We start from the raw sequence: 15713 nt of genomic DNA, 5'->3' as shown, positions 1-15713 counted from the left end.
TCAGCCCATTGGTTTCCCAGAGTGAACTTTAACAGAATTATACCTCAATTTGTGATTGGACCTTAGGAGGAGGGGTAGACCTTGTTTACATGTCCCCAAGGAAAGAAATTTTAGTTACGGTGGCAATGAATATTCAACAGGAAAAACAAAAACAAAAATAAAAACCTCAAAGATGTTAAAAAGACAAAACAATTAGTCCTTTTTTCAATGCAGAACTTAATGAAATTATAATTAACAAAGAAGGCTGGTCTCGTTGGTTAGGTTCCTGTAAAGTCCAGTGATGACTCTCTAACTAGGAGGCCTGTGACCCCAAGTGCTCTCCTTGGAGCTTTTGGGAGCTGAGAAGAGAGAGGATCCTTCTGCCTGGAAACTGTTCCTAGGAGGGAGAGAGGCAGAACTAGAAACAGCATGGAGATCCAGCAAAGCATGTGCTGTGCCACTCAGGCCACTCAGGCCACCAAATGCTGCCAGGCCATTCTTCTGAGTGTCATGCTTTCCCAAGCATGTTGTGTGGAAGTAAGAGGCTGAGAGAGGAAAGTCCACAATAATGGCTATGAATATGGACTTCCAAAGTAAGGAGTGTGTGTGTGTGTGTGTGTGTGTGTGTGTGTGTGTGTGTGTGTGTGTGTTTATTTTGAGACAAAGTATAAAATGTAGCCCTGGCTAGCCTGGGCTTTACTATGTGGACCAGGCTGGCCTTGAACTCAGAGAAGTGGCCCACTTTGCTGGTATAGTTTTCCATGGAATCACTGAAGAATTCTGCCCTACTGCTGTGTTAGGCATGGAACAACTGGTCTCCCAGAACTCACTTTACTGGGCATTGATTTGGACACACCTTTGTTACGAGAGTTTTATTCCCTTTACACATCTGTTGTGTGCTTCAAATTTTAAATAGCACCAACATGTATGATCTCTCTGTTACTGTGAGGAAGACTCCTGTGTATAGAGCAATTTAAGTCTAAACAAAATACCCCTAAGAAGTGTTTTCCTGATCCTTCACTCTTGATAGTTCCTTTTCTGTTAAACAAATAAACAAGCCACAACTTTTAAGTATCACTTTTCAAGTACTTTTGAATGACATTATTCCCTCATTACAAACAGAAGACAAACCTAAATATAGGTTTTGTATATAATAACAAAGCTGGATAATCAAAGAGTGTTCTTGGAAAGTAAAAGCCATCTTAGATTTTACTATCTGTCATTTAAAAGTCAAGTTAGAAATAACACCAGATCTCAGCTCATCTCAATAAATACTTCACATCCTACCTGATGCACACTTTAGATGCAGACATGCTCTGCTGGCAGATCTTTGTCCTTACAAAGTCCCTGGCAATGCAGGCATGTTAGAAAGTTTACACTTACCTGCTGGTAACGGTCAGGAGGGCAGGAGGGCAATAGTAACCATTGGAAGCCTGGTCAAAGTTTCTCAGAACTGTGTCGATTTTGTAACAAAATCTGCCATGTCTCTCCCATCCCTTAAAAAAAAAGAAAAAGAGATACTATCTGATTTAGTTCAATGCCAAGAGATCCCTCCTTCACTGCACTGCTTTCTCTGCTGACTGGATTGAATTTTTTGTTTTCACCATCACTTTGTGTGGTTACTGTTTGGAATCGCCAGTAGCTACAGCCACTTACATGTTTAACTGATTTATTTATTATTTTACATTTCAAAAAATGTAGCCAACTTAAAAACTTAAACATAACTGAAAACAAAGGAGGGAAAGACTGCAAAACAAAACAAACAGGACACTCAAGAACTACCATTCTTTCCTTTCTTCAAACTCACAGAATTTCTTTCAAATAGCTGTGATGTTTGGGTAAAAACAGAGCATTGGCCATGAAGGGAGAGCACACATTTGTTTGAATTCTGCCTTCCCCACTAAGCCACTTTATTTATAAATAACGAATGCATTTTAAGAAACACACTTAACCTCTCCACATCTAGTTTCTCATTTGTGAAGTGGGAACAAGAGTAGTGTTCGTGGCTGTCCCAAAAGTCAAAGGAGAAAATGCAGGAGAGATCTTGAGTAGAGTCAGCCAACGTGGAGGTGCAGTTGAGCCCGCCTCTAGGTAGTGGGGAGCATTAGAGTGTTATGGAATTTTCAGTTTGACTTCGTGTATCAGCTATTTGGGGTTCTTAGAGATTTAAGTAGACTTACTAACCAGTGGATCAGCTGGGCCCAGACTGGAGGTCTACTAGTTCTTCTGTAATCCCGGGATTTTTTTTTCATTGCTGCTGTTGTTCTGAGTCATGGTAGCCCACACTTGGCTAACCTGGAACCTCCTAAGTTGCACAGGTTAGCCTCAAAGTTGTGATCCTTTTGCCTCAACCTCCTGGGTGTTAGGACTACAAGAGCCGATGAGTCCAGCTAAAGCAATTGTGTTTTGCCCTCCATCCCCTCCCCACCCTTAGCTGAGGATGGAACCCAGGCTCTTTGCATGCTTGGCGAGCCCTTTGCAACTGAGCTACATCCAAATCCCCCAGGATGGTCTTGTTTGGTTCATAATGCTTCCAAGTAGAAATGACTCCCTAATACGGAGACATATATATGGTTAGGATTTTTCCTGAATTAAATGGTTGGTCTTTGTGGGAGGAAGAATATAAGCTTGGGCACTCAGACAAAGATGACAATTTGTAGGTCTGTGAGTTAGCCATGGGAGCAAGGTAGGGTGGGGCTATTCCTTAAAGACATACGGCACAGTGGCTTCCCACTCCTTCCAGCTCACCCAACTTCACTTCTGCTTCTAATATTACTAAGTCACATGACTCCATCCATCCATTTTAATTGTTCACCAGTTTGAAATGCTCATCATTTCATGCCATTCTAGTGATCCCAAGCTTTGGTCAGACACAATATCATTTCTAGGGCATTTCTTGGAAATGTCTTAGTTCTGTAGTTAATTGTAGAACACTGTACAAATTGGCTAATTGAGCTCAAAAACACCCCAGGAAATGAGCCCATCACAGAGTTCCTGCATCCACCTATGGTCTGTTCTGCTCCCCACCTTCACTCTATTCTGGGGCTTCAATAACAAAGCTCTAGACTGAGCCCCCTCAAGTATCCCTGGGCTGTTGTTGGAAGGACAGGAGGAAGAGCAATGAACATTTGACCTTTCTGACAAAGTATGTCTTATTTATTAGTAGCTTTTGGATAGTAAGATGGAAGTGCTGCTCACATTGTCCAATGCCCCAAAATGACTCGTGGGAAGATAATCAAGACTATCTATCTATCTATTTATCTATCTTCTATCTATCAACCATTTATCTATTTTTATCTGTCTATATCTATCATTTATCTGTATATCTATCTAGTCTGTCTGTCATCTACCATTTATCTGTATATTTATCTATCATTTATCTTTTATCTGTCTATATCTATCAATCATTTATCTGAATATCTATCTAGTCTATCATCTATCATTTATTTATCTATCATCTATCTATCTACCTACCTATCTATCTACCTACCTATCATCTATCTATCTAAGACAGGGTCTTACAATGTATCACAGACTAGCCTTGAGCTTGCTGTGGAGTCCAGGCTGATCTCAAATTCACAGTTTTCCCTAACCTCTTGATTTTTGGGATCACAATGTATGCCTGGCTTCAGCACTTATTTTTGTAAATTAATTATACATGGACTGATTATTTAGAGAATTTTACTGAAGCAATTGTTGTGGGATATTTGTTTAGCTAGACAAAGATGTGTTACATTTGTTTATACTGCATTTGTTTAACTATGTAAAGATATATTGTATTTGTGTTAATTATGTAAAATTAACCTGGGAGGCGGGGTTGACAGGAAGTAGCATAGAGGAGCATAGCCTGGGTTTTTTAGTTGGGGTGGTATGGAAAGAGAGAGGCTTTTGGGATACCAGTAAAGAGAGAAGGTTAGCCAATTGCTATTCTAACTCTCTGCATTTAGAAGGTTTCACCCTAGCCTTTAGAATGATAGAGATTTAGTTAAAGCTATCTTTAGTGGCAACAACACAGCCATTGTCTGGGGGAACAGAATTCCTCCCAGGCCATGGCCTTAGTAGCCTTAAAGCTCAGCCCTGTGACAAAGGTAAAACAGCAGCAATGAGCTAAAAGAGCATCAGGGGAACCATATTAAAATGAATGGGAAATTTCGTAACATTCAAGAATTATCTCTGGACATGAAATCTTTAAATACTGGTGATGACGGCTTGAAGAGGAAGCAGAAAAGGAGTGTTCAAAGGACACATCAGTTGTTTGTGTTATGCTCTTGTGACCTCACTGGCTTGCCTTGAAAGGCACAGAAAGGTAAATTTTACATCTGTAGGCAGCTGGAACTGATTCAGGAATTGCACTCGTCAAATGGAATATCTGGTGGCATGTCAGCTGGAGTGTGCAGGGTCGCTCACCTGTATACACATTGATTAATGAAGAAAGAATAGCTTCTGCTGAAATGGACCACTCCTTGTTGGACTATAAATAGGTAGATTAGGGGAGAAATTAAGTAGAATTTCATAAAACACTGTCTGTATCATTTTAGAATATGGTCAGCCAGAATGAGAGTGAGAGCAAGGGGAGGGGCAGAGACAGAGACAGACAGAGAGACAGAGATGCTAAAAACTTTACTGCAAAATATTAAATGCATTAAAGAGACTTGAAACATATATTATTCTGCTTTTTAGATTTAAATCGAAAATGATAGCTTTTATTTAAAGTATGTAAAAATACCTTGTCACTTATACCAAACCCAGTCTTACCATCCCTTTCCCAAGTAACAACTATGTCATTTGTACACTTCCCTCATCATTGACTTTGTGCCAACATTTAAGGCTAAGAAGGGTAACAGGGAGGCAGGGTCCTGGCAACACAAGCTTGAATCCTGCCTCTGAAGAATGTGTTCACACTCTCTGGCATCCTGCTTGAGAACTGTGGAGACCATGTGTGAGATGGGATGACAAATGATTACCATTGTCTTTACAGAAGGAATAACAGGATCATTTACACACACACACACACACACACACACACACACACACACACACACACACACACACACACAACACGAGACAGGGTTTCCTCTGTGTAACAGTCCTGCATGTTCTATAACTGGCTTTGTAGACCAGGCTGGTCTCAAGCTCACAGAGATCCACCTATATCTGCCTCCTGACCGCTGGGATCAAAGGCCTGTGCCACCACTGCCCGGCTGATCATTTATGTTTTTATATTTTTTAAAAAAGAAAAACAGTTTTGGGTCAAAGTACACAGTAAGACAAATCCTTCTGAGAGCTATCAAGCCTCAGCTGACCCCAGCTGACATCTGACTAGTAAGGGGGAGATTCTCACTCAGAAGGGATCACCTTTAACACATGGTGGGCACATTCTTTTAGTTCTGTAGTCCTGGTACCCATTGCCGTGTTAGCCATACTTACCTCTTGACATTCTGATTCCTCATCAGCAAGGACTTGCCCTGCTTTTTCACAGATGTAAAAAAGTGTTTCTTCACAGCCTTTCACTTTCCAGTGTCCTTCCTAAAGGGAAAAGTGTCACAATGAGCGAGTGGACTCTGTGAGGGTGTCAGTGGGTAGCTGTGTTAGTCATGAGCCAAGCTGTGACCAGCAAGTAGTTCCGGTGGGGTGGTGGTCCAGAACCCTGCCTGGTCACACAGAAGCCTGGTGACTGACTCTGCTTGTGAGAGTACAAATGCAGCTCAGAGCTGGGTGGACCTAAGCCAGGAGGATTTTGGTTGTTTCTGGAAATACTTGGAAGCTACCAGGAGTCATCCGCAGGGTCAAAATTTATGTTAGACTCTAATGTCCTTCCTCACTCAGCTTTCTCTTTAATTAATCAAATATTTAATTTTTTGAGAGTGGGTCTCACTAGGCAGTTCCAGGCTGGCCTAGAACTCACTACACAGCCTACATTTTCTTCAATCCAGCAATCTTCCTGTTTCAGCTTCCCAAATACTAAGGCTAGAATTATAGACATGCCAAGACCCAGTTTCCTTTCCTTTCCCTTTTCTTTTCTTTCCTTTCCTTTCCTTTCCTTTCCTTTCCTTTCCTTTCCTTTCCTCTTTCTTTCCTCCTTCCTTCCCTCTCTCCCTCCTTCCCTTCTTCCCTCCTTCCCTCCCTCCCTTATTCCCTTCCTCCCCTTTCTTCTTCCTTTTTTTTTCTTTTTGTTGCCTGTGTGGTGAATGAACGTGTATATGCAGATATGCATGTGTTGGGGGTGGTGAGCGTGCTCATATATGTGTGTGTAAACCAGAAGTTGACATTAGGGTTATTCTCAATTGTTTTCCACCTTATTTTTTGGGACAGGTTCTCTCATTGAGCCAGCCAGCTAGCTCCAGGGATCTATTCCTTCCTCCCCACTGGATTCATAGACATACCAAGCCTGTTTTACATGTTCATTAGCGAGCCAAACTCAGGACCCCATGCTGTTGAGAAGTACTTGATACCCAAGAACCTCCCAAGCGTCTCCCAAGCCCAGCTTCCTCTTCATATACAGACACTTTAAGGTTTTCTATTACTTCTGTCTAAGCAGTGGTTCTCAACCTGTGTGTCACAACCCCTCTGGTGGTTGAACCTTTTACCCATATCAGATTTCCTGCATATCAAATATTTATATAACAATTCATAACAGTAGCAAAATTACAGTTATGAAGTAGCAATGTAAGTAATTTTATGGTTGGGGTCACCCACAACACAAGGAACTGTATTAATGGATAGCAGTATTAGGAAGATTGAGAACCACCAGCATAAAGCTATTCAGATCTTTTACTGATAAGCTAATAGACTACGTATTGTCCCAGACGACTTTTAAATCTTAATATAAAACAGGTCCTTAGATGAAAACTACTCAATTCAAACTTTAGGTGGAGTTTTGATATTCAGGATTTTAGGGGAATATGGAGTCCTCCAATGACCTTCAGGGAAATACCATGCTGATATCTTCACTGGTAAGAGCAGCACTGTGCCTCTTGCCCATGGAATCTTCCAGAAAATCATTGTGCTATAAGCATACTACAGGTGTAGCTGTTGGGAGGATGAGTAAATGAATAGTTCTCACCTCCAAATTTAGGTGTTAGCTGTATTTAAGCAAAATTATTAATAATAATAATTGCTTATTCATGTGATTATTATATTCATACCAAGATCTACTTGATGGAAATTAATGTTAATTTCAATGTTCCATATACTTATTGTTTAAGGAGTTAATAAGCTACAAAAAAAGAGGACACTACAAAAATCTCTCAGGACAGCATTGTCTTAATTAGGGTTACTATTGAAACACCTTGACCAAGAGCAACTTGAGAAGAAAAAGGTTTATTTAGCTTATACTTCCACATCACTGTTTACCATCAAAGAAAGGTCAGGACAGGAACTAAACAGGGCAGGAACCTGGAGGCAGGAGCTGATTCAGAGGCCCTGGTGCTGCTTATTGGCTTGCTCATCATGGCTTCATCAGCCTGCTTTCTTCAAGAATCAAGGACCACCAGCTCAGGGGTAGCCCCACCAACAGTGGGCTGGGCCCTCTCCTATCAATCATTAATATGAAAATGCCCTTCAGGCTTGCCCACAGACTGATCTTATGGAGACATTTTCTCAACTGAGGTTTCCTCCTCTCAGATTACTCTAGCTTGTGTCAAGTTGACATAAAAACCAGCCAGCACAAATATCAATATCTATCTTTATTTTCTTAAAATAAAACCTTATTCAGGAATTAGGGAGCATAATTAAAATAAGCGAGTAACAAAGACAACTAGCCCATGTTTCTCTCATATGTGGAACCTAGGTCTCTCTCTCTCTCTCTCTCTCTCTTTCTCTCTCTCTCTCTCTCTCTCTCTCTCTCTCTCTCTCTCTCTCTCTCTCTCTCTCTCATACACACACACACACACACACACACACGCACTCATTCGCAATATGGGAGCTGTTAGGGAAGAGGGAGATGAAAGGGTAAAGAGGGCTGAGTATGGTCAAAATATGTGATATGCTTGAACAAAAATGTCATTATAACCCCATTACTGTGTACAATGAATATACACTAATTAAAACAATCCCTATCCAAATGTTAGCTTTCGTTCTCTAAATATGGCGAGTGAAATAGTCACAGCAGGTGATAGGAAATGAAGGTCATCTTAATTATATATAAAACCAGTGACTCAAAAAACCCATCAGCTCCTGTAACTGTGCTGGTTTCAGCAGAGCTAGATCCACGACAGCCATCTAAAGAGATCACCGCTGCTTCCTCCCCAAATGCCACTCAGCCACACATTAGTAGCATGTCTAATTATGAATGCACATGTTTCTGCAAGTCTCAAAAGATACAAAAGTGAAACGTGTCACAGAAGTAAGTGCTTTGAAATTTTTTTCATGTTTGGTTGGCACAATTACTTTGTCAAGCTACTTACGTAGCATTTAATGAGCTGTTTCTTGGGGGGAGCTTGACACAACTTCCTGTGGTTAGAAAGAATGAGGACACCTATCAAGTCCTCCAGCTTCCTTAAACTCAGCCAGTGCTTCCAGAGCTATTTGAGCAGAGAGAGGCTTATTTGTTTAAAATGTTTAATAAACTATTCAGATGTTTTGGACTGAAACTAAGTCTGCATAATCTGAAGTCTCCTAGAAGTGGGAGACACACGATGCTAAAGTCACTGGCTCCCTTCCATTCATGTGAGATTTGCCATCCATCTGAAGTCTTCAAAGAGATTTCACATCCTGCACCATGTTTTTTATGTTAATAAGCTAATGGAGCTTTAAAACTATGACTCTCCAGTGTCCTCCAGCTTTTCTCTTCCCCATCTCTGCACCAGGATGGTAAGCCCCACCACTGTCTACCAAAATGGCATTTGTTCAAATAAAAAAACAAAACAACAAACAAACAAACAAACAAACAAAAACCTGCCTCTGACCCTCCGCATAAAATGTAGTTAGCAATGAATCTTGTTATTTGAAACATGATTCTCTCTCTTCTCTTTTCTGCATAGCCTCCACCCTAGACCAGCCATGGAACAGCCACCAAATTGTGTCTCTGCTAGTTTGTCCTCTCCAATCCATTGTGTATGTTATGATCACAGTTATTTTTCAAGTCAGATTTCTCCTTCTGTGTCCTTGAAACACTAATGGCTCCTATACCTTGGCATATAAACCGGTATTTTTTGTACTCCCCTTGTCTCATCTGTCACCTCCTTACCACCAGTCACTTGTTTGGCTATTGAAGAGGGCAAGCCTTTGTCTGCCTTTGTGCTTTTCTTGGAACGGTTTTCCTCTGTTTTGTAAGGATTTTTGTTCTTTTGAAGTCCTCACTTAAATATCATCTGTTCAGAGAGGCGTCCCACCCCTACCTACCCTATCTGCAGCATCTGCTCTAATCCAAGCTTTTTCCCTCTCTCCTCAGAGTAATGCTTATAGCCCTTACCATGTGTAAGGAAGCCCATGAAGAGCAGTGTCTGCCTCTCTTGGTCTGTACCATGACACAAGACCCGGGCCTACGAGGTTCTCAGTGTCAGTGCCATGAAACTGATCAAATGATTCAACTTACATATTGCTCTGCTGCGACACACAGTTGGCTTCTCTGTGGAAAAACTTGAGGCTCAAGAGGCTGCCAGTTAGTGAGCGTGACAGACAAGCCACTGGACCATCTAAAGGAAACTGGAATTTTATTGCTACTCAAGCCAATCCATGTTTCTGATGCATTTTCTGTAAGAAATAAATGTAAATTATTTTTAGACATTATTTGCATACTTTTGGCACACAGAGGTTCTCAGTGAGCTATACCCTTTCATGTGTGATTCTCTTTATTCCTTTATTCAATAAATCTTGTTTGAATCTCACCATGAAATATCTGTCTAAACCTCTTTCCTCTTAATATCCAGGCCTTCCAAGGAAGGTAGAATATGAGCTAAACCCAAAGCAAGTCTAGCACTCCAGCTTCTCCACTATATTCAAAGTGACCTGAAATGTCTAGTTTTGCTTCTGCCTAGAGAAAAGGAAAATTAAGAGGTTAATTGGATTTTGAAAGGGGAATATTTAAAAACACCACCAACAACAGAACTCTTAACAATAATGTAAGTTGAATGCTTTTCTGTCTCTCCCCTCCTCAGCCCCACACAATAAAGCTAGCAGAAGCTCTCCCTGGCTTTAACACAGAACAGTGGGGTTTCTGGAAAAACAAACAAAGCCTCACAGCCAGGATGCACTGGGAAACGCTAGGTAGCAGGTAGCAGAGAGACAGTCAAGTGTCCTTGTTGTTACAGGGGACACTGCATGGTTCTTTTAATCCCAAATGCAAAGGATTAGGTGAAAAGACATAGAAGTATTTATGTTTGCAAACTAAAACCTACCATTGCAAAGGTCTCACCGCCTAGAATCAAGGTATGTTTTTGGTTTTTGGATTAAAGGTGTGAGCAAGGAATGACTTCTACACCTTCAGATTTTTTTTAAATTTAAATTTTTCATTTTTTCTGAGAATTTAATGTGTATTATCTTTACATCAGTTCTACCCCTCCTTCTCCCTCTCTATTCTGTGTCCCACTATCCTCCCTCCCAAATTCATGCTCTCTTCTTAATTATTTTGTTACATATATGTATATAATCTATGGAGTCCAGTTAGTGCTGCACGCATGTGTATGTGTTTAGGCTGACCACTTGAGATTGAATAACCTACCGGGGGCTCGTCCCTGGAGAAAACTGACACTTCCTCTCTCTGTAGCCATTGATTGGCTAGAGCTCTTCATTTAGGGGTGGGGTCCCCTGAGATTTCCCCTATCTTCTTTGGCATGTCAACTGGTGCTGTCATAATGCAGGTCTTATTAATCAACTGTATTGTTAAGATTTCATGTGTGCCATTTCCCTGTTATGTCTAGAAGATGCTATCTCACAGCAGGCATCCTGGTCATCTGACTCTCAGAATCCTTCTGTTCTGTCTTCCATAAATTTTCCAGAGCCTTAGGTGTTTGGGTTGAGAGCCCCCATGGTCAGTTGTTACTAATATATATATATATATATATATATATGTGTGTGTGTGTGTGTGTGTGTGTGTGTGTGTGTGTGTGTGTGTGTATAATCTATTTGGCAAATGTGAATACATTACATAGCTTCTGAATATATGTCTTATAAAATCCAGTGAGTTGTGTTTCTGGATATTTTTTAGAAACATATATATTCCATATATTCACGTATTATATATAAAACATAAATATATATAATAAACAATCACTTTTAAGTAGTTTAATTAATTTCTTTTAAACTCTAATTAAAAAGTAGTAACATGCTATTTCATAGGTCTTAAATCAAAGGTCTTTGGTGCTCACCATCCCCAAGAAGGTTTATAAGAAACTCCACCTCTGCTAATGAAGTCACATCCATCAACACACTGTCATTAGACTGGCAAGAGTGAAGGGCCTCATGCCAGGTCTTTTCTTCCTTCTGAAGTTTGTAGCATTTACGATTGAAGGGAGTCCAGTCAGGATCACAGTGAGTGGCATGGTATTTCCAAGAGTCGTTTTCTTTATAAATCAACACAAAGACCATCACTTGCACAATTACTTCCAACATTATTTAACCCCTTTATACAAATTGCCATCAGTGTGACTACTTTTACTATGTAAAACACAAAGCTGATTCCTAGCACCCACATGGTGACTTACGATCACTTGTAACTCTGGTTCTAGAGGATCTGGAGCCCTTTTTTGGATTATACAAGCATTGATCACACATACATACATACAGGCAACACCACACACAAATACACACACACACGAGAGAGAGAGAGAGAGAGAGAGAGAGAGAGAGAGAGAGAGAGACAGACAGACAGACAGACAGACAGACAGACAGACAAACAGAAAAGGTAACTGGTCGGCTTATTTAAAAATGTTTTTATATTATAAAAGTTCTGTTATGGAGCATAATTTAAATGGCATCTAAGGATTTTGTATAAGAAAGGTAGTAGGTAGGTGGGTAGCAGGTATCTAGAGCAGATACTTATCCTCGAGTTAAAAGAGCATAAAATTCTGTTTACTTCCTTTAGAACAGGGATGATGAAATTTCACTATTGTCCCCAAGGTTACTTTGTATCTGTGGTGTCACACTGGATGGATGTGAACTCTGGATTAAGTTTCCCAGGGTCCACTGCCTGAAGCTTTGGATGCTTAGAAGGTGTTGGTGTGCAGGTCCTGTTTCAGCTCTTGTTTTTTGGGGAGCTTGTCCCTGATTGGTGATTGCATTTTGGGGATATCTTATTAATTGGTAGCAAGTGTCTCCCTTAGGAACTAGTTCAGTTAGGTATGGTTTCATTACTTTTTGAGAAACAATTCTTTCAAAATTGCTATTAGGACTCTGACCTTAATTAGAATCAGAGTCAGAGAATCTTAGAATATTTGTCAATGTTAGATGTTGTCAATGGTTATCAACCTAAACAACAACAACAAAAAACCAAAGGAAGTTATTCTGAACTTCACTCTCAATGTAAGAAAAAAGTTCAAAGAGGAGTTTCTGAGAAGGAGACAGTGGTAGCACCTGAGAGGTTGAACCCCCAAGAGGCTGAGTGAGATGGTGTGAAGGGCTGGAAGAGTGCTTATCTAGCGTACTAGCTGTGGGGGTTCAGTCTCTACTCTCCAACAGTGAAACAGAAAACTTCTCCCTTGATTCTCACCAGACTTTCTTCAGAAGAGGCAAGAATAGCAGACAAGATGCTATAGTGGCTCCTTTTAGTCCAATGAAATGAGAAGACAATGAAGAAAGCAGGAGGGAACTGTCCCTGTGTCATCCCTTTCATTCTTTCCCCAGCCCCAAGCAGCACAGGACAGAGACCCCTCTTACTTAGAGGAGGACGACAGAATTAACTGTAGTCTTAGATGTGAGACCCAGTGCTAGGCAGAGGGCTGCAACTCCTGCCACAAACCTAGTGACTGTGGGCCTAACCTTGCCCTTGCCCTTGCCCAGGAAGCTGGCTGTAACCAGCACCTGCCTTCCAACTTCAGGAGGTGAGGCAGAATCAGGACTCCACCTGCAGAGAGCAGGGAGTGAATGCTAGCACAGGGCTTTGAATTTCAGCACAGCCTAGAGGCCATAGGTCCATTCCTGATGACTCTGCTCAGAACTGGGCAGAATCCTTCAACGTGTGACAGTGGGTTAGTAAGTGAATGATGCATTTGGGTCTACCCTACTCTTGGGAAAGGTTTGTGGGGACAGACCTCTCTCTCTCTAGATGTTCTCTTAGTTTTTTTAACTATATTCGGGGAAAACCGGTTTTGATTGCCCTCTAATACTGTAATAGTGACATTGTATTAATACCAAGCTCTTAGCAAACTGGACTTGAGCATTATCTGGTGCTGACATACAGGATGTGAGAAAACAAGTATCCAGGTTAGCATTTCTAGGAAGAAGGGCACAAAGCCAGATTAGGAAAAACAAAATAAACAGCCAGTTCTTTGATGGCCAGTTGCTGCAGCATGACAATAAGTACTGGGAGTTTTCAAAAAACCATGCCTACTCAAAAGAAGGTTCTAGAAGTGGACCAGCTAGAAATCAGTCGGGGAGAGCTCCCAATCTAAAACAGCTGCTGCTTTTTGTTTCTTTGTTTGTTTTTTGGTTTTTGTGACAGGGTTTCTCTGATGTCCTGGAACTCTCTTTGTAGACCAGGCTGTCCTTGAACTCACAGAGATCCACCTGCCTCTGTCCACCATGCGTGGGATTAAATGTGTGTGCCACCATCGCCCAGCTAAAACATCTTCTTTAAAGAAGCTTATTAGCCTTGGAAAGAATACACAAGGCAAATATTACTGGACTTAAAGGAAGAGAGGGACTCGGGGATACGGTGGCTCCACATACTTAGTGACACACAGACTGTCTGCACGGTAAAGCCAACCAAGCAACTGCAGAGTCAAATTGCACCCCTGGCCAAATGGCCCTACAGATGTCTACAGAACATTCCAACAGCTGCCTGATGTTTTCCCTCATCAGCATAAATTTTTCTCCATGACAGATAATGTGCCTGGCCACAAGACAAGTCTCAACAAGTGGACAAAAACTGACATCATATTGACTATTTCTTTCAGCGCAGTGAAATAAAACTAGAAGGCAGCAACAAGAAAGAGGAAGCCATGCTAATGCATGGAAATGAAATGATTGACTTTTGAGCAGCCAATAAATGGAGAAGAAAATTTAAAAATTCTTTTGAATAGGTGTGTATAGAGACACAACATGCCAAAATTTATGGGCCAAAGCAAAGGCAGCATTGATGCAGAAGTACATAGCTATCACCCCGTACGTGTGAATGGTAGAAAGACTCAAATATTTCAGTGCTGCACCAGGTCCCTTGCTGCACCTCAAGGGGCCAGAAAAACTAGAACAAACCAAATTCCAAATTAGCAGAGGGAAAGAAATAATGAAGATCAGAGTAAAAATCAATAAAATGGAGATAAAAAAATACAAAATGTCACTGAAACAATGTACTAGAGTTCTTCAAACACAATAGACAATCCCTTAGCTCGATTAAGACAAAACAAAAAGACTCAAGTAAAACCAGAGATGGAAAGGAAGACATTGACTTGTGGGTATGACGGTGGACTAAAGGATACCTCTGTGAAAACTGGTGAAGGAGAAAGTCTGGGAAAAAACCCAAACCCAAACCAAAACAAACAACCCCACAGCTCATCACCTGAGAATAAGCCTGGAGTTGGATAGCTCTGATCTCTGAATAACCTATCCGTTATTCACTGGAGTAGAGTGATGGAGTCTGAGAATTCTGCAGTTCTAAAAGTATGTGTGATACCACACCATCCCTCCAGCAGGGTCACTAACACTGTGGTGAACTGAATGAAAATGGCCCCTGTAGGCTCATACACTTAAATTCGTGGTCCCCAATTAGTGGAACTGTTTGGGAAGGATTGGGAGGTGTGGCTTTGTTGTAGCAGGTGTGTCATTGTGGGTGGGCTCTGAGGTTTCAAAAGCCTCCCATTACTCTCAGTGTGCCCTCTCTTCCTACTTGTGGATCCAAGAGCTCTCAGCTGTTGCTGCTACCATACCTTTGTTGTGCTGCCACAGGCTCTAACTGAAAGGTTCAGGCATTATGCTGGCCTGGTCCTGTTACCTGGCAGAATCCATTCAGGAGGTATCCTGGTCAGTTCCATGGGAACTAAGTCTGCAGGCAGGTGTAAAGGACCCCTTTAAAAGACAGACCCCTGCCCACTTACGCTCTTTTTGCTCTCTTCTCTCTCTTATTTGTCTCTCTTGCCTTCCTCTCCCCCTCCCCCACCTGGAATAAACTAAGGTTAATGTGTCTCTCGTTCTCATGTCTCATCTTGTGCCTCTTTTTATATTTTTAAACTTAAACAAAACAACAACACTAACTCTCTGAAACTATAAGCCTAATTAAATGTTTATTTTATAAGTTGTCTTCATCATGGTATTTTGTCACAGGGTAGAAAAGGAACTAAGTACTCAAAAAGTCTTGAGTATGAAGGTGGGTTCTCCACCTGTACTTATTTTAGTTCTGTGGTCACTTCTTTCACCTGAGGGCAACCCTCAGGTAAAACATTAGCCACCCCAGGGAGTATGATCAGGAGTCTCAGGAGGGTGAGAATATTTACCCGTGTCATAGAATGCAAAGGTAAGTGTGGCCAGCAGAAGCCACTGGTATTGCCAAGAAGGAAAACCACTGTTATAAAGACAACTGGCAGACATTAACACTTGTCCAATTTAGATTCAGCAGTCACAAAAACAACAGGACAAGAGTCTTC

The 15713-nt window shown here is 41.2% G+C and overlaps 1 protein-coding gene across 1 annotated transcript in view; it reads right to left on the bottom strand.

Annotated features, from left to right (window-relative positions):
- The window catches only part of Pla2r1 (phospholipase A2 receptor 1), a 126039-nt gene that overhangs the window by 70682 nt on the left and 39644 nt on the right, over positions 1 to 15713 (bottom strand). The window contains exons 7-10 of the mRNA XM_027420345.2: positions 11286 to 11480; positions 9515 to 9672; positions 5407 to 5505; positions 1363 to 1475 (exon numbers count right to left, since the gene is read on the bottom strand). Of these exons, the coding sequence (XP_027276146.1) occupies positions 1363 to 1475; positions 5407 to 5505; positions 9515 to 9672; positions 11286 to 11480 (565 nt within the window). The remainder of the gene's footprint in view (positions 1 to 1362; positions 1476 to 5406; positions 5506 to 9514; positions 9673 to 11285; positions 11481 to 15713) is intronic.

The sequence above is a fragment of the Cricetulus griseus genome, chromosome 6, assembly GCF_003668045.3.
Source record: "Cricetulus griseus strain 17A/GY chromosome 6, alternate assembly CriGri-PICRH-1.0, whole genome shotgun sequence".
Taxonomy (NCBI): domain Eukaryota; kingdom Metazoa; phylum Chordata; class Mammalia; order Rodentia; family Cricetidae; genus Cricetulus; species Cricetulus griseus.
This window is presented reverse-complemented; position numbering and strand designations above follow the sequence as displayed.